The sequence below is a fragment of the Rosa chinensis genome, chromosome 2 (genome assembly GCF_002994745.2).
Source record: "Rosa chinensis cultivar Old Blush chromosome 2, RchiOBHm-V2, whole genome shotgun sequence".
NCBI lineage: Eukaryota > Viridiplantae > Streptophyta > Magnoliopsida > Rosales > Rosaceae > Rosa > Rosa chinensis.
In genome coordinates, this window is record NC_037089.1 from 87064335 (window position 1) to 87088843 (window position 24509).

The window sequence follows — 24509 nt, forward strand, 5'->3', positions numbered from 1 at the left end:
TTTACATGATTACTCATGATAGATACGTTGGCTTTGGATTCATCTCATCCTGCTGTATCTTCAGCTTTGAGTTAGAAACAGCACTCATGAAGTCTAGAATGTTAATACTTTAAATGAACCACAATATACAATTAGTGGTATGTCAGTGTTGGACTGTTGGTCCTCCAAAGATGCAAGTATTTGATATTTATCAGCCAAAGAAAAATCGTTATAAGCCAAAAAAAAAAAAAAAAAAAAAACATTGCATTGTTTATGTCCTCGATTTGATTCAGTTATTCGATCAGTTTGTACGGTTGTGCCCAGAGTACATGCACAAATATAGGCTTAAACATTAATAAACCTGTGACTTTTTCTCAGAGTCGCATCTTATCTTCTGAAGATTTGATATGGTACAACTGGATGAGTGTAGTAAAATGCTGGCTGCAAGACTTGGCTAGCTAGGACAAGTCAAATAGGTTCAAATATGTATTTAACATAGAAAGGGAGATTTGAGGGTTTGAACGAGGAGCTAGCTAGGACAAATTTATGTTTTTAGTAATTTTTCTATTTGGATTGGGACTTAATGTTTTCCTTTGTTCATCAGGAGTGGTTGATTAAGGTTCGTTGTAGCTTTACAAAAGCCTTGTTCAAACAACGCAGAAAGACCAAACCTCCTCATTTAGAATTTAGATGGAGGAGAGAATCTACCCCAATCGCTGCACCAGTAGCTTAGCAGAAACCGTAGCCAGCATAGAACAAGTCCTTACCGAAATCCTTGTGCGCGTGCTAGCTAAACCTCTTGTCCGCTTCAAATGCGTCTCCAAACATTGGCTCTCTCTGCTGTCTTTTGTGACAAATCCTGCCGCCCCTTTTATTTCGTTCCTATTGATTTTGATCACATGAGTGGAACTGGTAGTACTAGTAGTAATACTAGTAACCGACTAACCGTGAAAACCAAAATCCATCTGGGTCTGGTTCGCCTACTTGTAATCCTCTCGATTTTGTTCAGAACCAATATGATTATGACATCAAAACTTTCCAGACCTTTCCTGTCAACCGTCTTCATTTTGATCACGAAAGCCCCTCTCGCTGTGGTTCACCCCCTTTCAATCCTCTTAAATTTGCTCAAAACCAATATCATGATGACATCAGAATTATCCAGTCCTGCAATGAACTCTTCCTGTGTCGTCTTTAAAGATGTCGTCTTTAAAGATGCAAGTGTTGGTTCTCCAAAGATGCAAGTGTTTGTCAAATTTATGAGCCAAAGAAAAATCATTATGAGCTAAAAAAAAAAAGAGCATTGTTTATGTCCTCGATCTGATTCAGTTCTTCGATCAGTTTGTACGGTTATACCCAGATATTACATGCACAAGTATGGGCTTAAACGTTCATAAGCCTGTGATTTCAGGCCAACTTTTATGCTTCGCTTCATTACACGAACTTCATATGTTGGTAAGTTACACAGTTACAGTTTGACCTTAATTCCATCAAGTTTATGCTATTGCTTCGAGTTCAAGCTGGATATACATTAATGAATTAAAATTGACATTTCGTTGCAGCAATTACCATGTTTGTCGGAATCACATTCCATTTCTTCAGTCGTCTCCTTGGATTTTTCGGAGGATTTGCTTTTGCCCTAACAACATATTTTGTAAGCTCACAATCTATTCCATTAAATTCTAATGAAATAAAATTGATATTCTGATTTTCTTTTTCACATGTGTAATGAACTTGTTAATATCTTAAGCTCCCTTGCATAATGTGGCTTGCCATCTACAAACCAAAGAGATTCGGCTTATCCCGGTGGTGCAACTATGTTTGTTGAGTTTGGTTAATTTATACTTTATTGTTCTTAAGCATGCGTTTGATTTCCTTTCGATTGCAAATATTTGAGTTAATCTTATCTTGACTTGCTAATTTCAGATCTGCATATTCTTTGGTGTTCTTTTGATGGTTCTATCACCAATTGGAGGGCTGAGATCAATCTGAGTTCAAGCCAAGACCTACGAGTTCTACTCTTAAGCAGTTGATCATCATCCTTCCAAGCGAAAAGCCTGGAAGAGGGTAGTAGTAGTTTTTACAAGAAAAGAAAAGAAACACAGAGCCGTTTCTGATGAAGGTGATGAAGAAAGCTTGAGCAGCAAGTAAGCTGTGGACAAAGAAATAAATAAGGTTTGTTTATGGAGTGGAATACTCGTCGCCACCATGGGACTAGTTTCCAAAGGGCTCTCTACTGTTTCCTTTTCTTCATTATGTATTTGTTTGGGCATGTCATCATGTATATGATCTTTCTTTTTGTGTTTGTTTATGCATTCTGAGGTGGATATATATGTGTGAAATCTTAATTCCCAAATACTGATTGATCCTATAATACGTCAAATTTTGAGCAGTTATAGCTATTTCCACTTATGAGTATTATTCATTTAGCTTGGACTCGCCTAGCTAATGCAATCCAGCTTGATCACTTTGTGTCCTAGGAAGGGGATTTTGTACTACATTTTTGCTTATGTACCGTGGTGTGAATAAATTAGTTTTCTGTGCACTTCCTTTCGCCAGATTTTACGAATTTTGGCTGGTAGTGAAGAGATGTTCTGATATAACCATTAGTCTCTGTTTTCGGGAATCCATAGTTGAAGTCAAAATCTTATGACTAGTAACTAATATGTTTCGACTTTTGATCAACCTACTGTACCTATCTGTTTCATGGTACCTACCAATTTGTATCACTGAGACTTATAATGTTTGATGCTTGATCTCAAACCAAAAGCACAAAAACGCAAAGCTGGAGCAGCAGCATCTTGGGATATAAATGGAACAGCTACACAAAAGCCAAAGTCTCCACATGGATTAGTGTAACATCCAACTTTTAAAGTAGCTAACTCAAAAGAAGACTTTACCAGGAGAATGCAGCAACAGATATGAACTTTCCTCTCTCCATCTCATTTTCGTCTCGAGCAAGAAATAGAACATGTCCTTCACCTTGAGTGAATGTTGCTGTAAGTTTTCAAGCACCAATTGCAAATGGATCAAATGTGCCTCCAATGAAGGACTGCCTCAAAAAAAAAGTTTTTCTTTGAACTAATTCTATTAAGGGCTCTGGAAATACGTACCGAGCAAGAAGGCACATTTTAAGTATCTATTTTTCCCTCACAAGGTGACCAAATTGTCATACCGAGTATCCGCCATCTGTCTCACCTACAACATTGGCGTTGGTTAATCAAAAATTACTCAAGAGGATTAGTACAAGACAGTGAAAAGTTTTATTGTACTTTTTTTTTTTTTTCCTGGTGGATAAAAAAAAAAGGGCAATTTGAAAAATTAGATGGCTTAATTAGATACCACATATACTAAAGGCAAACTACACTTTCCTGTTCATTCCGCAACAGACAAAATGAATGAATAGTGGAAAGACTTTTTTACCCTTCTGTGTTTCCCTGCGGCTATCTACTATCTAGGCCCTTTGGCGCCACGCGGTGCTGTCGTTCTTAAACTCCACAGAAACAGACGGAGAGAGAAGATGAAAGAGTATTGAGAGAGAGAGACGGTTTTGGATTGGGTTTGTTGATTGTCCGATTGTTTTGTTTGCTTAATGATTTGCATGTTCTCCTTTGGCTACGATTGCCCTGCATCTAAGGACTCTAGGCAACAGCAGCTCCGCAAGTTCGTGTCGTTGTTATGGGCAACATCAAAGACGGAGACTTTGCTTTCAGCTGGCTCATCAAGGTTTTTCTATCCTCACCATTTGGATTATTACTTCAATTCTTTTCGGTGAGACATTTGATTTTGTTTTGGTTACTGAGAGAAATCAATGCTTTATTGCTTCCTGTGTTGATCTTCACACTACTTCTATTATGGGAATCGACCCTGAAACCGACAATTTCTGTAGCCATGTTGTAAGAATCATCTGCCTCATAACTTTTATGAATAGTCGATGAAACGTATTAAGAAATTAATTTTTGGATTCCATAGAGAAAAATGACTGTTTTCCTGTACAAGGTTCGTTAGATGTTTCCAAGCAGGTATTAGCAGGCTCATATTATATTCACTTTCCGTTATAACCCTACAGCTAAGGTTTTGTTTGTAATCCGTGTTGAGGGGTAAGTGATTTTAGGATCGAATTAATGATTGAACTTAGGGAAGAGTGAGAAAGGATAGAGCTTTATATAGAATGGTAGAACATAATCAAGGAACAAGTATAGATTCATGAGGCTAAGCTTGGCAATAGGGTTATTATGATTATTGAAGGCATTTTGTGGACTCTTACCTGAGGGTTATTATTATTATTATTAATATTTCTATGACAATTGGACCGACTATCCAATTTAAAAATGAGTCTTTCTGGTCTGTTCATTGATTTTAAAATCTATCACACTTTTACATTCTCTCAAAACAAAATATCAGCAGAATGTAATGTTCATGATAAACAGAATTACATTTCCCATGTTCTTATATGCAGTCATTTTATGGGGGAAGACCTCCAATCCCTTAAGTATGAAAGAGCTTCAGATTTGGAGCAGCAACTTAACTCTGAAGCACATAAGATCTAGAAAGGTACAAAAGTATGTTTAGATTGATTTTGTTATGCAGTTTTTGAATGCTTCCACATTGTTGTACGAAATGTCGATGTTTGCTGATTTCTTTCTGACAAATTCTTATGTGTAAATGTCGGGGACTAGAATAATGGGATTGGGTTTATGCTTTCAGCCAGGGTGAGAGCATTCTATCATGGATTGGAGATGATTATGTTGTTATAGATTATAAGACTGCTGCTGCACTATTGATGTCATTATTATTAATATGAAGTTAAGCTAATGGGAGAGAAATTATTAGAGAGGCAGAGTATCTGCTGTGCGTCTTGGTAATTTATATCTGATGGTAAAGACTGAGAAGCAAATTCGTATTGAAAGACGGTATTAGACAATCAATATTAGTCGGTGAGTGCACACACACAAATAGGACTTATATCATGCTCATTAGTCAGAGCTCAGTCAATATATACCAACTTTTACATCAAAATCGGATAGTTGGTGTATGCACACACACACAAATAAGGGGAGCTGAGGGTTGACGTCAGGCTGATAGAATGGCACAGCTTGGAAAAAATGGTTCACTCGCTGCAGCAAGGAGTTATGTAGAAAATAGGAAGAAAATCTTGGTTTCATTTAAATATGTATCTGCATTTTTGTTTTTGTGCTATGGTTTAATGTTTGTCATAAAAGGTTTGATCTTCTTCTTCCATATTGTAAATTTACATCAAAGATATTCCTTAAGCATGTTTGAATGGAAAATAATGAGTCCATGACTTCTTTTTCTTTTTGGTTACAAAATTTTCAGAATCATTTGATCAATTTGGATGAAAAGAAGTTTGGTATCAACCCCTAACAAAAATCGAAAGAGGTAACTTTCTATACTTACTGCTTTTACATACAAGTTGTATGTTTCCTACCTGGTATTGTGGATTACATTCAAAATCAACTCTTTTGTTTTGATTCTGTATGTGTGTCAATGAAAAAGACTGATTTACATGTTTTAGTTCGAAAACAAAAAATTCAATGACATGGTCTCTACGTTTCCCTTCTTTGCTTAGTGAGCTTTTGTTTTTCCAGCTAATTTCCCTTCATAGCTGAGTGAACTTTTGTTTCGGTGATTTGTCTTTCCTGTTGATTTTTTAAAAACCAATAACCATGTATTGAGAGACTGCAAGAAATAGTAACAGTAAGATTAGAATCTATAAAGGACAACATAGAATGACATAAATGGCAAAAACAATACAGAGAGGGAAGTAAAAAGTAAACACTAACCTCAATTTGATTAACAATTAAGTTGAGAGATGTCAGCGCATCAAAATTTTTTATTGTTGACCATTTTCTATCATGAATTATAATCAAGTCTATTGAGAGTATGTTCATGGCAGTATCACAAATTATTTTTACCATGAAATCATGATTAGCTTGCTATTCTACGTATTTAAGAGTGAGGTCAACATACAAACCATCCCAGAGAACATGACTGAGGTAGTGGAAGACTATTTTATAAGCTAGTACCTCATAATGTTGTGTGACTACCTCCACACAAGCTGCAGGAGAGTGCTCAAACTTCTTCCCCAACCCATTCAAAAAGTCTGTCCCAAATTTGTTTCTCCTAAACTTCTAACTCACTCCGGATTCCTTGCAATGTGTTAACGTTTATGTGACAAAGCAACTGTGGTATTCCAACAGAATTATCCCCATTGACTCTTGCAACCTGAGATTTCCTCTTCTCAGAAGTTGGCGATTTTCTTTGTTTTTGCCAAAGCCTTAGAACTTTGATTCCATAGTGCATCTGGTTAATGCAGGCATATATAGTGGGAACAAAAAGACCTGCAGCAAAGCGCGGGCTGCCTCACTAGTTGTACATTATACATACATCTAAAGTTGAACCCACTGTTCATAAGCGCCTGAAATGGAGTGACGCTTTTGCCCCTGCTTTGTTCCTTCAATTACAGGCAGCCATTTTTCTAGTGTCTTCATATTTGACAGCTGTTCACGGGAGAGTATGGTATTAGAAATTTAGAATAGAGAGCAGACGAGAGGACGAAGGCGATAGAAGATACTACAGTGTCGGATTAGAAAGAAGAAGAGGCGAAGTTGGTCTAACTACCGGATTCACCATTTTTTAGGGTTTTGAAAGGCTGAATATTGGAGGTATTGTGTTGTTGATTTTTTTGTGTTTTGGTTTTTATTGGGTTATTTGTTGTCGCTGGTTTTGAACTCAGATGGGTTTTCATGTTTTAGGGGTTTTGTTTGTGTTTGGGATCTGAGCAATTGATTGGAAGAGGTGCGTGCCAAGATTTTGATCGATTTTGGGAGGGAGCTTTCAGCAAAATAAGAGGTGTGTGTTTTGATTATTTTTCTTATTTCTTTTTTATCATCTACCTATCTTTTGATTTTACTGAAATTTACAGGAGATTGGCAATTGGGTGAAAGAAAAAAAAAGACAACTATAATATGATTTATGATAAAATCAACTGTTTGTAAACCATCGAGTAAATTGGAAGAAGAAGGGGCAAATTGATCATCCCAGGTACTTTTTCTGTGAATTGTTGCCCAGTATATGTCAGTTAAAACAAGTTGCCAGCTTTTGCTTATTTGAAATACTATTTACCATATCTGATTACTCATGTTTATTTACGGGTGTTTATTGGGTTGCAGAATTTGGAGTTTGATGTGATTCAGTTTATAAGAGATGTAAGATAAAAGCAAAGATTTTCTTTTCAGCTATTGGAATTATTGGGTTTTGATATGGGGAGGAAGGGGGTGAATTTGGGTGGTAGGTAAGAATGATTTTCTGGGTTTCAGCTATTTATGATCTTCTGAAAACTGGAGTTATGATTTTCTGGGTTCCTTTCTTTCTTTCTGCTGGGTTTTGGATCTTGGCTATTTGGCTATATATGTAATAGAGCTTGGTAGCTGAAAATATGTGCAGCTACTATTAGAAATATAATTAACTAATCAGTGTTTGCTCAATTTGACTTTCAAACCTTTGTTTTTTGTTTTTTTTTTCTTTTTGCTTTCACTTCTGTTTACAGCAAATTTGTGTTCAAGTTAGATTTGACATGGATTTAACCTCTAGATATGATATACTGCAGGGATTTCCATAAGCATATCAAAAGAGGCAGCTAATACAGTTCGAGAAGAATCTTAGAACTCAGAAAAGAGCACATCAGTTGATAGCAGAAAAGGTAACAGTAGCTAAACCAGTAGGAATGTATAAAACAGTGCTTACAGACTTAATGATATTACTATTCGCTGATATCTTTTTGCCATGTGCATACTATTTGGATCAATCTTTTATTTTTTGGATCAATCCCAGCACAAACTATTTGCTTTTGTATTCGCTTAATTTCTGTTTTCGATGTAAATGTAGGTCATGCTTCTTATCAGAATTGGTCTAATCTGTGGGATTTGGTCAATTTCAGTGGGTGGTTTTTTTTTTTTTTTTTTTTTGGGGTTTTGTCTTATTGCATGTGATTATGTGCAATTTGTTCTTAGTTTCTTTTAGTGTTGTTCGTGTTTTTAGTTAGCCTAGCATCTACCTATTAATAGTTTTATACTGTGCTAACAATTGAAAGTTGGAACCTTTTTAATTATTAAATCAAATGAAAGTCATTCTGGTGTCTGTTATCTAATGTTCTTGGTTGGCATCAAATTTTTGGACAATTAGATTAGTTTGTTCCAAACAATTTTAGTGTTATTTTGCTTTTTTTTTTTTAAACCACAAAAATCTTGGATCGGAAGTTGTAAACAATTCAAAGTTTGAAGGTTTTCAATCATTAAACAAAATAAAAGCTATTCTGATTATCATATTGTCTGCTATGTAAGCTTTTTGATCGCTATGCAATCTGAATTAAGCTATTAGAATGCATAGCTGGAAGCAAAAATGTATCAGAATTAATTCTATGAATGACAAAGTTTCATAGTATTTAAATGAGGCTAATTAGACTAATAGCAGACAAATCTGCTTAGTTTCTTCACCTTTATGTTCTATATTATTGCCGTTTAATCACTGTTTTTTTCTTGAGAAAAAAAAGGGATGGATTTAGGTGGTAACTGTAAATGATTTTCTGAGGTTTCAAATTGTTATTATAGGGGTTACATGTTTGTACGCTTTTGGTGTTCGGAGCATGGCAAGTAGGATTGCAAGAGTAAGGACAGTTTATCTTTTGGAATGGAGTTCGGTCATAGAACCAGTCTCTAACTGCCCCTGCAATTGTCTGCACATGAGTTTTTACAGAACCAATTAAAATTAGTGTATTTGCAAGCAGGAAGTAAAACCTATATATTTTTCTTTTGAAAGAGGGTGTTTGTGGTCTTTGTTACCATTTTGTTAAGGAGTGGAGAATTAGGCATTAACGAAGTCGCCTGCAATTCAGTTTGACAGTATAGATAGCAAGAGTCTGAACATTCGTCTCCTGCAATCTCGCTTTTCTGTCTTAATCACAACAATGAACAATACTGTGATTAAGAATCTTAGAGGAAATTTAAACCGTCTAAAGTGTATCAGACAATGATCCTCATCACCTACCAAATATAGAAATCATTTGATTACCGTTACACAAGTATTTAAATTGTGTCCTATCTTTATTCCATTTGGGGTCCTATTTGGGTTTCATTTTCATTTTCCTTTCTCTTTCTGGGAATCAAATAATGCAGTATGAAGCTAAGCTGCAAATTTCCTTTTAGGGCCTTCGGCTTTGATAGTGTGTATTAACTCCAAAAATTAACTATGTAGCTGTTTATGTACCATAAGATAATTCTATCCTACAAGTAGTTTTTTTTTTTGGGTAAATTGTGAGGATTTTTTTTATTCTGAATTCTATCCTACAGTTTGGACAAGGGAACATTCCAACTTTTTTGTGCCGCAGCATCGCGCGGCTGGGTTTTCTAGTTATAACTATACTAAAACTGAAACAGGAAAATGACAAGCAAAATGAATAGTGACTTGATGGTTTTGCCCCTACCCCTGTAATCAAATTACTTCCATTTGTCCCTGCCACCTGTTAATCCGTTGAGCTACCACCGAATGCTTCACACGTCTTCCTTTCTCTGCTCCGCAGAAGCGGATAGAATGTGACAGGGGTACAGATTGTTTGCCTGGCAAAAAGAGAGACAGAGAGGTTGTTCCCTCAATAACATTGGTTTTACCCAGGTACAAGTACATCTGTTTTTCAGAGAATTTCTTCAAACTCATTCTGAAGCTTTGCATGTCACTAATTTTGGGTTTGGGTGGTGCATGCAGGTGTTGCTGAGATTGATATTGATTTTGGTGCATTTGGATTTTCAATCAGGATGAGAGCAGTATCGAAATTGTATGAGGTATGTTGATCCGGATAGTTGTTTTTCGTTTTCTGGGAATCTGTTTTGGTCTATCAGTTGTATTAAATTCTGGGTTAGAGAATTATTGGAGTATTGGAGGCTATAAACTCCTTAATCTCTGTTGTTTTCTGTTTCTCTTTTTTTGTTTAGTCTCTGTGTGTGGAGAAATGTTGTGAATTGCTATAGAAATGATGCCATGATGCATGAAGTCTGTGTATGATTCCCAACAGTAACTTTTCAACTGTCTAAAAATCTGACAGTGGTTTTGGATTTGGGAAAACTAAAGACTTCCCTACTACCATGAAATTACAGTAGAGATTAGAAGTTATTGTGTTTACTTTGTAGCTGAAGGGATTGTTGACATTCACTAGAACTAAACGTTTGAAGTAACCTCTTGCTTAAGGAACCCATCTGTAACATGCAAGGCAGTTTATAAAACAAATGAAGGTCGGTGTATGAAATTCATAAACTATGACCCAGAATGGTTCAATTATAAATTCTGGGAGCCAGGAAAGAGTTCCATATATTTTTAGTGGCAGAACTCCATATCATTTCACATTGATCAAACTTCCAAAATATCATATATAGATACTGATATACTGGTATTCATTATCCAAAGTTCAAACACATAGCTTGATAGAAAAGTGCATAATTTGTTCAAGAGCAGAATGACGGTAAGCCAACCTCAACCTTTATTGTGTGTTTTTCTTTTCTGGTCTATTAATTTCCTCACTAATTACAACATCTATCATACTTTGGTCAAAATTATCGAACTTTGATTTGAGTACATACTAATTCGATTACTGATCATGCAGACGATAGAGATGAGAGTGCATATGGACTGCCCTGGATGTGAGAGCAAGGTTAGAAGTACACTTCAGAAGCTAAAAGGTACGTCAATTCGGGGTATCTGAGATTAAGTTATATCACAACCTAGCTAATAATTAAGCTCGACTGACCCAATCAGGGTACGGAAAACATGATCATGCATCAATCCATTTGGTGAATTACAGATTGATTGCTTGTATGTTGTTTTGGTTTAGGTATCGACAACGTTGAATAGACATGGCTCTGCAGAAGGTCACAGTGACCGGGTGGGCAAGGGCAAGGGGGTTGTCTTTTTGAAGCAGCTTTCTTCTGGCTTGCTTTTGGTCACTGGTATGTTTTCTTTTTCGTAACTGAGTGAGAAATTGTTTTGCTTTTGGTTACCAAGTAGTGCCTTTTCTGTTCATGTCCCTGGGATTAATGTACATTTAGTTCATTATGTTTGTGTGTCATTGTGCTACTGGTTAATTTTGTTTTGGGAACTATCAGAACCTGTGGTATTAATGTGATTAGGAGAACTTGATATTAAGTTCAAGAGAACTATTCAGCTGATAACCTGCTCATACGTGTTTCGTACAAAGCTAATTGTTTAACCTGTGGGATTAAAATGATTAGGAGAACTTGATATTAAGTTCAAGATAACTATTCAGCTGATAACCTGCTCACATGTGTGTTTCGTACAAAGCTAATTGTTTAACGTGTGGGATTAAAGTGATTCATTTTTGTTAGAGTGCTTGATATCAAGTTCTAGAGAACTGATCAGCTGTCGGGCAAAAATCTGCTGATGTCTTTTTTACAAAGCTAATTGGAGTAATATCTGTTGGTGTGCCTGTCGACTTTTCATCAAATTGTTCATGCCTAAACACTATTTTTCTTTCAAGTATTGTATATCAATATTTTGCTTACTGTGTTTCTGCCTATCCAGGGCCATTTAGATTAATGGTGTTCCTCTTAGACCGGTGAAACAATCTTATGTTATTGGAACTTCAACCAAGGTTGACATCTCCGGTGTTGATGTGGAGAAGTTTGATGACAAGTACTTTGCCAAGGAGGGTCAAAAGAAGAAAAACGAAGGGAGAAGGCGAGTTCTTTGAAGCGGAGAAGGAGGTGCTTCGATTCTTATTTCCGACGAGGGATGACTTGCCACTCAAGGATTCCTCCTCACAAGCAAAGGCATGTTTTATAAAGCCCTACTCCAAGTTCAAGATACCTTCAAACTTTAAGAATCGAGATGCTTAAAACTTTAAAAGTATTCATACTCTCTTCAACAGAACTGCAGATCTAGGGTGCCAAAATGAAGACCAACTTTGACCCTTCACAAATTTTTCGGAGGACTGGCATGTCTTTCTTCTAGATCAATTTAGTTCGGAGACGTATAAAATTCAGGAAGTAAAGAATCCGCAGCATTGCGCGGACCTTTTTGCTAGTTTAAAACTAAATAAGCTTGGTTGAGTGTATTAAAAATTTTGTTGGGTATATCCTTTTTTTTTTTTTTTGAAATATTGAGTATATTTAGAAGCACCCAGAATTTTTTCAAAATTTCGGCCGAATTAATACATGTTAAAGTAGCGAAGAACAAAACAAGGATGACCCAAACTCACGACAGCCAGTTGGGCGTGTTTAAGTACAAGCTGAACCAGACGACCCAAAGTCAGGAGCCCATCTACTGCAAAAGTAAACACAAAGCGCAGAAAACCAAAAGGAGTTTCGTTAACCCCCAGAGGAACTCTACAGCCAAAAGCGAAAGTTGGGTGGCGAGGAGATGCTTCCTCGATGATATTCTTCAATCCCTGGATGCCGGCGGGAGAGATATAATCAATTATGGTTAGTTCTTCACTCATTCATCTATGGAGATATATGAATGATTTCCCATTGACTTGGTTACCTTTATGGATGGCTACTCCTATTTATAATCTTTATATTGAGTAGTTCAAATTGAAGCTAAGGGTCCGTACTAGAGGGTTGTGGGTACTCTCACTCATTTTTGCCATCCCCAGTTGGACTCGGATTTGAATTAAGGGGTCGCGACTCTTTCAATTTTTTCAGTAAATTTCTGTTTGGATTGGGATCAATGTTTTCCTTTGTTCATTAGGAGTGGTTGATTAAGGTTCTATGGCTGTATAAAACCAACCTCCCTTAGAGTGATTTTTAGAAAAATCGAAAATGGTGCAGAGATTCTACCCCAAACGCTGCAGCAGCTGCTGCTTAGCAGAAACCATAGCCAACACTGAAGAACTCCTTACCGAAATCCTTGTGCGTGTGCCAGCTACACCTCTGGTCCGCTTCAAATGTGTCTCCAAGCACTGGCTCTCTTATTTCCGACCCCAAATTCTGTCACCGCCACACCCTTCAAAACCCAAACACTCCCATCTCTGCCGTCTTCTGTGACACCCCCCCTCTCTCGTTTCGTCCCTCTTCCTCTGGATGATCATCATACCAGTAGTAATAACCATGATAACCAAAACCCAGATCTGGGTCAGGTTCACCCTTCAATCCTCTCAGTGTAGTTCAAAACCAATACAATGATCACATCAGAGTTATCCAGTCCTGCAACGGCCTCTTCTTGTGCCATCTTTTGAGTGCAACAGAAGTGAAACCCACCCCCCCCCCCGGTATTTTATTCTCAATCCCACAACCAACCAGTTCTCCACACTTATTCCTCCAGCTACTGCTGTTACTAACGATGCTGGTCAACAAGTAGAACCCTATATCATCAGTATTGCTTTGGCTTTTGACCCTCCAAATCACCTCATTACAAGGCGGTCTGCCTACGGACCAAAATGTGGCCGGCACTTTCACATGCTGATATATTCGTCTGAGACTTGAAGTTGGAAGCTTTTTGACTCTTCTTTCTCTAGGGAATTTCAAATCCTCTATGAACGTGTTGTATACTGCAATGGAGCAATTCACTGGTTAGGCATGTTTAGTGAGTTGTCTTACTTTTGTGTAGATGAAGAGTGTATTGGAGTTGTAGATCCTCCTCCTCGCTGTAAAGAGAAGAACTCTTTGACAAGAGGATATTTAGATATTTTCGGGAGTCTGGTGACAGGCGCCATTTGCATCTTATTGATATTTATGTGCCTTGTATCTCTCAATTTGAAGTTTTGGAGATGGGAAAGACTACTCTGGCTGGTTTGTCGAGTACTTTGTTGACCTTGATCCCATATGCACTGCTTACCCCTGGTTTTGATTGGATCGATTTATCATTCTCTTTCTAGCTCAAGACAAAATTGAAGGAGAGGAATGTTCATCTCTGTTGCTGCATACAGCTGGCAAAGTCATCACTTATAATCTTAAGAGTAAGACCTTCAAATCTTTTGAGTTAGCTCCCAAGGCCGGTGTTGATGATTGTCTCTTACGAGTTGGTGAAAAAAATTATCGGTACGTGGAGCGGTGGAGACACTGGCTTGTGTGTGATGGAATTTAATAAATTTATCATACTGCTGTTGCTGCCATGTGATTTTTCTTTTGGTTGTAAGATCTTTGTATTAGAAAAAAAAAAAAAACTCTGTTTATTTTTTCATTAAATGCTATTCATTTACTTCTTTGTGTTTGGATTAATGATGAATTTACCCTGTTTATTTGGCATCTGTATTCATTTGAAATTCTATTAAATGCTATTCCATTACTTCTTTGTGTTTGGATTAATGATGAATTTACCCTACCTACCTGCTATGTGGTTAACTTTCAGTTTTATACTTTTATTGTTAACTTTCCTGCGTTTAACTATGCACAACTACACAAAGAATTCAATTAGATGTACCTAGCTATCATTCAATGCAGATGTTCAGCCTTTAATTGGATCTGTACTATAGTTTCCTGCTCTTAATTTAGTCTTTGGTTTCTGTAATCATAAGAGTACATTTATGTCTTTTTTATTTTGAGAAGAAGATGGCAAGGCTTATAGATTCAGTAATTGGAAACTTTTCGTTGGATTTGATTGATTAGAAATTATAGCTCAAAGCCTCAAACAGAATTAAACTTGCCTGCTATTATAACAATGAATGTAAACTGACATAAAATGTGGAGTTGGATTTCACAGTGATGTTATCTGCCAGATGATTGTTTTATTGAAACAAAGAGTGTTGCTTCTATTTTGATTTTTGAACAACAAATCAGACCTCTTGGTCAAATAGTTTCTTGAAATACCTTCATTAGGTTTAAGTGAGGGGATTCTTTTGTACTACAACTCTTGCAATGATGATATCTATGAGAAGTATTCCCACTTTGTAATAACAAAATCAACTTATCGTACATTAATTGATAATATTTCTTTTTTTGTATGTTGGTGTGTATCTATTCTTTGAGAGAATTGCAATCCACGTTATGGAACCAAATTGTACCTCAATTATGTTTGACTTCACCACTGGTTCCTATCGGAGATTAAGCTGCATTTTACATCCTGATGAAATAATCGGAGGGGAAGGATGGGACACTGCTTGATAGGGCTTTCTATAATTATAGTGTCAATGAAAATATAAGTCGTGTGAAGGATGGGACACTGCTTGTTTTTGCATAATGAAAAGGGATGGGACACTGCTTGGCACAGAAGCACCAACAGCGGTGGAGGATTGCCATTTTACCTTGATAAATGGAAAACAACCACTTGTACCGTCAAACGAGGGGACACACTTTGCTTCTTAAAAGGATGACTTCGGGGATTGCAAGTAAATCTTGTATACACGTACGTTGTTATATTTCCACAAAGCACTACTGCGGTAACTTAAAGTTGTTCCAAGGGTCGGCCTACTCCCAATGCATGAGATTCTTCAAAAATTCGAGGGGGCTTTCTGTTGGGAGATCCTTGGTCGATTCAGTACAAGAATGTCTACTGTCCTGTGGGTTATTGTCAGGGATCCCCAGTCGGGTTAGTGTCACTGTTTGTTCTGAAAATAATTATTCCCTTTTATTGTGTTGTAATTGTTTGGCCTGTAACATATGGAGGGAATGTACTAGGCATTTTGTGGAGCACCGGCTACGAAGCAAGCTCTCCCAATCCACGAAGCAAGCACCGGCCACAAGTGGCTAAAGGACAACGTGGATTTAAACTAGGAACTAGGAACAAAAGTGGTCGATCGTTCTTTTATGTGTGTAGTAATTTTCGATGATTGGCACTAATGTTTACCGTTGTTCATTAGGAGTGATTGGATCCTTACTCTTTGAAGTATGAAATCCTCATCAAAAGAAGGCAGAAAGAGGTTAGTATTCTTCTCGATTCCTATCTGAAACTCAGAACGGTGCCGATAAAATTTACATACGGCCAAAAAGAGGCTAGCATTCTTCTCGATTCCTATCTGAAACTTTCGGAATGATGTTGATGGATCTTTGTTTATATTGGGTTGAGGTTGCATCTGTTTGTTTCATAAAGAATGAGGCCAATTAAGCTAGGCTTAAATGAGAGGAATTTATGTCTTCTCCTCTTATATATACTTGGTTTCCCATTTTTGTTTTAGCTTATGGCTTTATTTCTGCTCGAAGTCTGATCGAGATGAGACCTCATAAGGTCCTGAGGGTCTTCTGCTTCTGGTTCGGTTGTTCTAATTACCCCAGGGCAACCACTGCAAGTGGCCTAATGGTTCTTGCCTAGTTAGGTGTGCTCCACAACCTAGGTTCGAATCCCGAAGCTGTCAAAGTGGCCAGGCACTGTGCTGCAATGCACAGTTGGAGCATTTCATATGAGTCGAAGGGGTTTATCTTGGGCCTAGGAAGCCTTTGGGTTCCCCTTGACAAAGTCAAAAAAAATTACCCCAGGGCTTACGAGCCTAGACCTGTAAAAGGACCGGATTTTGATCCGAACCCGCTCTAGATCCGTGGTTATTGGACGAGTTTGGATTGAAAATTTTGATCTGTTGATCCGTTAATGATCCGAATCCGTTAACCTGTTTATTTAACGGATCAAATATGGATTTAGGTCGATCCGATCCATTAATGATCCAGCCCGTTTTCATAATAATAAAATATTATTTTTTATTAATATATAAATATTTTCAAAATATATAAAATATAAAAAAATTCTAAATACAATTTTTTTGCAGAAATCTAGGGACAATCCATCACCCAAGATTTCAAGAACCATTAAGAATTTTGATAATGTAGTTTTACTTTTGGCGATACTTTTCATGTTGTTTTAATATTTTATTAATATCTTATGAGATATCATGATATAAATTTAATATTAATATTTAAAATTTTAAAATATTTGAAATTATAAACGGGTCGGATTAGCGGATTGGGTATTCATTAATCCGGTGGATACGGATTTGGAACGAGTTATCAATGATCCGCCGGGTTAACGGAGCGGGTTTGGATCAATTTTTTTTTTAAGTAAACGGATTTGGATTTAGGTCGATCCGATCCAAATCCGGTCCATTTACAGGTCTACCTATGGCACCTTGTCTTGTACTTCAACTTTGATTTTCACCACGGAGCTAATTTTTCAAAAACAATAATGATTAGTGCTCAATTTAGTGTACATTTTTTTGTTGATTCTCATGAAAGCGATCCAACACGGTTGCATTCACTAAATTGTGTTCACCTTTTTTGATAGATGGATGAAAAATTAGCCAAGGAAAAGGCAATTAATGAGTGGCTTCCAATTATTTCTTCGAGGAATGCAAAATGGTGGTATTCGGCTTTTCACAATGTTACGGCCGAGGTTGGAGCTGGTGTTCTCGGTCTCCCTTATGCCATGGCTGAGCTTGGATGTTTTGTTAATTATTCCATGTTCTAATTAAGCAACATATTAAACCTTATAACTTCTGATGTCAGTTAATTTGATTGATCTCATTGTGTAATTCAGGGTCCTGGTATAGTTATTTTGGTCCTTTCATGGGTCATCACATTGTACACACTATGGCAAATGGTTGAGATGCATGAGATGGTTCCAGGGAAACGTTTTGATCGTTACCACGAATTGGGTCAGCATGCATTTGGTGAAAAGCTTGGTCTTTACATTGTGGTGCCTCAGCAACTCATTCTCCAATGCATTTGGCCGCAGCTGTCATGTCCTTGAGGTGTGATATTTTCGTTAGGCTTTTACTCACTACGCGATAGGGGTGTTGAGAGGAACCCATTAGCTTTTTGTGTTAATTTTGTTCCAAGTTAGATTTAGTCTTGCCCCCAACATGTTTGATGAAATGCCTCTAAGCTAGTAGGATATTTTTTTTTTTTTGGATAAAAGCTAGTAGGATATTACATATATGGAAATTCAAATGATGACAACATCCTCGTCTCATTGGAAAGACCCAAATGGCTAATTGCAATGGCCAACATGTTTGTTGTCGTCCATGTTATTGGAAGCTATCAGGTGATGGACGGATCGAGGATTGCCTAAATTTTTTGAATTTTATTTTCTGTTCTCAAACATTTAGTCTGACACTACTAGCTCTGCTGCAAATTTATGCAATGCCATTGTTTGACATGATGGAAACTCTACTGGTAAAAAAGTGGGATTTCAGGCCAAGTTTTATGCTTCGCTTCATTTCACGAGCTTCATATGTTGGTAAGTTACACAGTTACAGTGTTTGACCTTAATTCCATCAAGTTTATGCTATTGCTTCGAGTTCAAGCAGGATATACATTAATGAATTAAAATTGACATTTCGTTGCAGCAATTACCATGTTTGTCGGAATCAAATTCCCTTTCTTCAGTGGTCTCCTTGGATTTTTCGGAGGATTTTCTTTTGCCCCAACAACATATTTTGTAAGCTCACAATCTGTTCCATTAAATTCTAATGAAATAAAATTGATATTCTGATTTTCTTTTTCACATGTTTAATGAACTTGTTAATATCTTCAGCTCCCTTGCATGATGTGGCTTGCCATCTACAAACCAAAGAGATTCGGCTTATCCTGGTGGTGCAACTATATGTATGTTGAGTTTGGTTAATTTATACTTCACTGTTCTTAATCAAGCGTTGATTTCCGTTTGATAGCATATATTTGAGTTAATCTTATTTTGACTTGCTAATTTCAGATCTGCATCTTCTTTGGTGTTCTTTTGATGGTTCTATCACCAATTGGAGGGCTGAGATCAATCATAGTTCAAGCCAAGACCTACGAGTTCTACTCTTAAGGCGTTGATCATCATCCTTCCAAGCGAAAAGCCTGGAAGGGGGTAGTAAGTAAGCTTGAGCAGCAAGTAAGATGTGGACAATGGTTGTTTATGGAGTGGAATACTCTTCCCCTTATTAGTAGAGGAAGGATCCGCGACCGGACAGCCGGCAGCCCACACAATCAATTCGGTTAGTTCCTCACTGATTCATTTACATATTCCCCAACGAGATTTGAATTTCCATAATTTATTGGAATAGACTATTTACCTCGATTCAATTTCTAATCTTTACACTTAGTTGAGGAAAAGTGAGCTGAATTGAAGTTGGGTTCGGTCTGAGGTCCCCTTCCAGCAAGTTGAGGGTTGTGTTGTGGGGATTTGAACGAGGAGCTAGCTAGGACTCGGAGTTAATGTTTTTAGTAATTACTTATGTTTTTAGTAATTTTCTATTTGGACTCGGAGTTAATGTTTTCCTTTGTTCATCAGGACTTGTTGATCAAGGTCGGTTCGGTAGCCTTATAAAAGCCTTGTTCAATTAGAATTTAGAATTTAGATGGCGCAGAGATTCTACCCCAAACGCTGCACCAGTAGCACAGCAGAAACCGTAGCCAACACCGAAGAACTCCTTACCCAAATCCTTGTGCGTGTGCCTGCTAGACCTCTGGTCCGATTCAAATGTGTCTCCAAGCACTGGCTCTCTCTTATATCCGACCCCAGATTCTGTCACAGCCACACCCTTCAAAACCCAAACACTCCCATCTCCGCCGTCTTCTGTGACACATCCCAACAGCCCTTTCGTTTCATCCCTCTTGATGATCTTGATCGCATGCGTGGAGCTTGTAGGACTAACCATGAAAACCAAAACCCATCTGGCTCTGCTTCACCTACTTGTAATCCTCTCGATTATGATTACGATACCAAAACTGGCCGGACCTTTCCCGTTGACCCTCTTCCTCTTTGTTGTAACAAAAGCCCATCTCGGTCTGGTTCAACCTCATTCAATCCTCTTAACTTTGCTCAAAACCAATATGATGATGACATCAGAATTATCCAGTCCTGCAATGGCCTCTTCCTGTGTCGTCTTTTTCGTTCTGAAAATGTAAACCCCCCATATTTTATTCTCAATCCTACAACCAATCAGTTCCACACACTTATTCCTCCTCCAGCTACTCTTGTTACCACCGCTACCGGTGAACAAGTAGAACCCTATATCATCTCTACTGCTTTGGCATTTGACCCCTCCAAATCACCTCATTACAAGGTGGTCTGTCTTCGGACCATTGATGGATCCAAAGACGGGGCAATCTTTCACGTAGTGATATATTCATCTGAGACTCAAAGTTGGAGGCTTCTTGATTCTTTTATTGAGAGGGTATTTAGCTTCCCTTATCATGAACGCATGCTATACTGGAATGGAGCAGTTAATTGGTTAGGCATGTATGGTGAGGTAGCATACTTTCACATAGATGAAGAACGTGACGATTTTATTGATAATCCTCCTCACCTTTACGAGAAGGACATTTGCAAGAGGAAATCTAGATACTTTCGGGAGTCTTGTGATGGCCACCATTTGCATCTTATTGATCTTTTTGATCCCTGTCTTACTAAATTTGAAGTGTTGGAGATGGGAAGAGACTACTCTGGCTGGTTTGTCAAGTACCGTGTTGATCTTGATCCCTTGTGCGCTTCTTTCCCGCTCTTTGTTTATGGACAATTTGTTGTTCTCTTTCTCCAACGAGACGAAAATGAAGAAGAGGAAAGTTCGTCTCTGTTGCTGCATACTCCTGGTAAACTCATTTCTTATAATCTTGAGAGCAAGACCTTCAAATCTGTTGAGTTAACCCCCAAGGCTGGAGTTGATGATTCTCTCTTACGAGTTGACGCAGCTTATTATCCTAAAGCATCTAATTATCCATATATGGAGACTTTGGCCAGTGTGAAATAATTTATATCCTCTTGCTGCTGCTGTGTGGTTTTTTGTTTCTTGTTGTACGATCTTTGTATTAGAAAAGTGCTATTTATTTGTGTGGATTTTGACACTTGACTTCATTTTAAGTTCTTATAAATGTTCTTCCATTGCTTCTTTTAATTTGGATCAATCATTAGTTTTACGCTGCCCTACCAAGGCTGCAGTTGATTTGCAATTTTATTGATAGCTATCAGTGTTTAACTTTACATGATTACTGATGATAGATACGTTGGCTTTGGATTCATCCTGCTGTATATATCTTCAGCTTTGAGTTAGAAACAGCACTCAAGAAGTCTAGAATGTTAATACTTTAAATGAACCACAATATACAATTAGTGGTGGTATGTCGGTGTTGGACTGTTGGACCTCCAAAGGTGCAAGTGTTTGATATTTATGAGCCAAAGAAAAATCATTATGAGCCAAAAAAAAAAAAAGAGCATTGTTTATGCCCTCGATCTGATTCAGTTGTTCGATCAGTTTATACGGTTGTACCCAGAGTACATGCACAACTATAGGCTTAGACATTAATAAGCCTGTGACTTTTTCTGAGTCGCATCTTATCTTCTGAAGATTTGATATGGCTGCAGACATAAAAAAGTTCAATTATATATTTAACATAGAAAGGGAGATTTGAGGGTTGTGTTCATTGTGTTGTGGGGATTTGAACGAGGAGCTTGTCCTGCTTTTAGTAATTTTTCTATCTGGATTGGGATTTAATGTTTTCCTTTGTTCATCAGGAGTGGTTGAATAAGGTTCGTTGTAGCCTTATAAAAGCCTTGTTCAAACAACGCAGAAAGACCAAACCTCCTCATTTAGAATTTAGGAGGAGAGAATCTACCCCAAACGCTGCTCCAGTAGCTTAGCAGAAACCGTAGCCAGCATAGAACAAGTCCTTACCGAAATCCTTGTGCGCGTGCCAGGTAAACCTCTAGTCTGCTTCAAATGCGTCTCCAAGCATTGGCTCTCTCTTATTTCCGACCCTAAATTCTGTCACCGCCACACCCTTCAACACCCAAACACTCCAGTCTCTGCTGTTTTTTGTGACAAATCCTGCCGCCCCTTTTGTTTCGTTCCTATTGATTTTGATCACATGAGTGGAACTGGTAGTACTAGTAGTAATACTAGTAACCATGAAAACCAAAATCCATCTGGGTCGGGTTCACCTACTTGTAATCCCCTCGATTTTGTTCAGAACTAATATGATAATGACATCAAAACTGTCCAGACCTTTGCTGTCAACCGTCTTCATTTTGATCACGAAAGCCCATCTCGCTCTGGTTCAGCCCTTTTCAATCCTCTTAAGTTTGCTCAAAACCAATATCATGATGACATCATAATTATCCAGTCCTGCAATGGCCTCTTCCTGTGTCTTCTTTTTCATTCTGAAAATGTGAACCCCCCATATTTTATTTTCAATCCTACAACCAACTAGTTCTCTACACTTATTCCTCCTCCAGCTACTGCTGTTACCACCGCTACTGGTGAACGAGTAGAACCCTATGTCATCTCTATTGCTTTGGCTTTTGACCCTTCCAAATCACCTCATTACAAGGTGGTCTGTCTTCGGACCATTGAGGCATTGATGGATCTGAAGACGGCACTATCTATCACATAGTGATATATTCATCTGAGACTCAAAGTTGGAGGATTCTCGTTTCTTCTTTCGAGAGGGTATTTTCCATCCTCTATGCACGCGTGCTATACTGGAATGGAGTAATTAATTGGTTAGTCATGTTTAGTGAGGTAGCATACTTTCACATAGATGAAGAACGCGACGGGTTTATTGATAACCCTCCTCACTTTTAGGAGAAGGACATTCGCAGGAGGAAATGTAGATACTTTCAGGAGTCTCGTGACGGCCACCATTTGCATCTTGTTGATATTTATCGGCCTTGTATTACTAAATTTGAAGTGTTGGAGATGGGGAAAGACTACTCTGGCTGGTTTGTCAAGTACCTTGTTGACATTGATCCCATATGCCGGTGGAAACTGTCTGATCAATTTGTTGTTCTATTTCTAGATCAAGACGAAAATGAAGAAGAGGAAAGTTCGTCTCTGTTGCTGCATACGCCTGGCAAACTCATTTCTTATAATCTTAAGAGCAAGACCTACAAATCTCTTGATTTAACTCCCAAGCCCGGAGTTGATGATTCTCTCTTACGAGTTGAAGCATCTAATTATCGATATATGGAGACTCTGGCCTGCGTGTGATACTATGCTCTTGCGGTGCTGTGTGGTTTTTGCTTCTGGTTGTAAGATCTTTGTAACAGAAAAGTCCTATTATTTTTGTGTGCATTTGACACTGTACATCATTTTAAGTTTTTGTTAATGTTATTCCATTGCTTCTTTAATTTGGATCAATCATTAGTTTTATGCTGCCTACCAAGACTATAGTTGACTTGCCATTTTATTGATAGGTTTCACGCGTTTAACTTTACATGATTACACATGATATGTTGGCTTTGGGATCATCCTTGCTGTAAATAAGTAAATAACTTAAGTTTTGGGTTAGAAACAGCATTCATGAAGTCTAGAATACTTCAAATGAACCACAATATACAATTAGTGGTATGTCAGTGTTGGACTGTTGGCTCTCCAAAGATGCAAGTGTTTGTCATATTTATGAGCCAAAGAAAAATCATTATGAGCTAAAAAAAAAAAAGAGCATTGTTTATGTCCTCGATCTGATTCAGTTCTTCGATTAGTTTGTACGGTTATACCCAGATATACATGCACAAGTATGGGCTTAAACGTTCATAAGCCTGTTATTTCAGGCCAACTTTTATGCTTCGCTTCATTACACGAACTTCATATGTTGGTAAGTTATACAGTTAACAGTTTGACCTTAATTCCATCAAGTTTATGCTATTGCTTCGAGTTCAAGATGGATATACAATATTGACATTTTGTTGCAGCAATTACCATGTTTGTCGGAATCACATTCCCTTTCTTCAGTGGTCTCCTTGGATTTTTTGGAGGATTTGATTTTTGCCCTAACAACATATTTTGTAAGCTCACAATCTATTCCATTAAATTCTAATGAAATAAAATAGATATTCTGATTTTCTTTTTCACATGTTTAATGAACTTGTTAATATCTTCAGCTCCCTTGCATAATGTGGCTTGCCATCTACAAACCAAAGAGATTCGGCTTATCCTGGTGGTGCAACTATGTATGTTGAGTTTGGTTAATTTATACTTTATTGTTCTTAAGCATGCGTTTGATTTCCTTTCGATTGCATATATTTGAGTTAATCTTATTTTGACTTGCTAATTTCAGATCTGCATATTCTTTGGTGTTCTTTTGATGGTTCTATCACCAATTGGAGGGCTGAGATCAATCATAGTTCAAGCCAAGACCTACGAGTTCTACACTTAAGCAGTTGATCATCATCCTTCCAAGCGAAAAGCCTGGAAAAGGGTAGTAGTAGTTTTTAAAAGAAAAGAAAAGAAACACGGAGCCGTTTCTGATGAACGTGATGAAGAAAGCTTGAGCAGCAAGTAAGCTGTGGACAAAGAAATAAATAAGGTTTGTTTATGGAGTGGAATACTCGTCGCCATGTATCAGGGAAAAAAATCTGTCACCTTGGGACTAGTTTTCAAAGGGCTCTCTACAAAGAAATAAAAAAATATGTCAGCTAAATTATCTGTTTGGTTTTGTGCAGGTTCTTTGTTTGGTTGTCATGAATATGGATTAGTAAGAGATGAAGGAATGTTAACTAGCAAAATCAAGCTATCCTTCAGTTTTTGTATCAAAGATAACAACTTTTTGTGAATTGATGAAGACTTGATCTCATCAGTTTTTGTATCAAACACTGCTTCACTTTTT

General features: G+C 37.5%; 1 protein-coding gene and 2 long non-coding RNA genes across 22 annotated transcripts; all 3 read left to right on the forward strand.

Annotated features, from left to right (window-relative positions):
• The first annotated feature begins 498 nt into the window (after positions 1–498).
• LOC121051589 lies at positions 499–2546 on the forward strand. Its single transcript, XR_005806171.1, has 4 exons — positions 499–1431; positions 1539–1630; positions 1727–1795; positions 1903–2546. It is a non-coding gene; the product is annotated as an uncharacterized LOC121051589 (long non-coding RNA).
• A 917-nt stretch (positions 2547–3463) lies between these two features.
• Positions 3464–15664, forward strand: LOC121051588. Of its 20 annotated transcripts, none has more exons than XR_005806164.1 (14): positions 3464–3702; positions 4436–4530; positions 5314–5376; positions 6314–6662; positions 6753–6849; positions 6923–7041; positions 7170–7291; positions 7607–7699; positions 8607–8662; positions 9432–9666; positions 9757–9833; positions 10649–10724; positions 10877–10991; positions 11584–12577. It is a non-coding gene; the product is annotated as an uncharacterized LOC121051588 (long non-coding RNA). The 20 variants fall into 20 exon arrangements; XR_005806167.1 differs by having other exon boundaries at positions 9575–9666; XR_005806151.1 differs by lacking the exons at positions 7170–7291; positions 8607–8662 and adding an exon at positions 15615–15664 and having other exon boundaries at positions 9345–9666; positions 11584–14039.
• Positions 15665–17205: 1541 nt separating this feature from the next.
• LOC112189847 (lysine histidine transporter 1-like) lies at positions 17206–24218 on the forward strand. The gene is made up of 7 exons (XM_040513653.1): positions 17206–17367; positions 17458–17616; positions 17839–17965; positions 18055–18159; positions 18269–18360; positions 23785–23853; positions 23961–24218. The coding sequence occupies exons 1-7, from the start codon at positions 17206–17208 to the stop codon at positions 24057–24059; spliced, it is 813 nt and encodes a 270-aa protein (XP_040369587.1). The 3' UTR covers positions 24060–24218.
• The last annotated feature ends 291 nt before the right edge of the window (positions 24219–24509 follow it).

Bases quoted from the DNA above. Each gene is read 5' to 3' on its own strand.
- LOC112189847 (XM_040513653.1), top strand. From the start codon at position 17,206: ATGGATGAAAAATTAGCCAAGGAAAAGGCAATTAATGAGTGGCTTCCA. The intron at 17,617-17,838 runs GTGCCTCAGCAA...TTTGGATAAAAG, and splicing joins AGCTTGGTCTTTACATTGTG to CTAGTAGGATATTACATATA. The intron at 17,966-18,054 runs TGATGGACGGAT...CTCTGCTGCAAA, and splicing joins TGTTATTGGAAGCTATCAGG to TTTATGCAATGCCATTGTTT.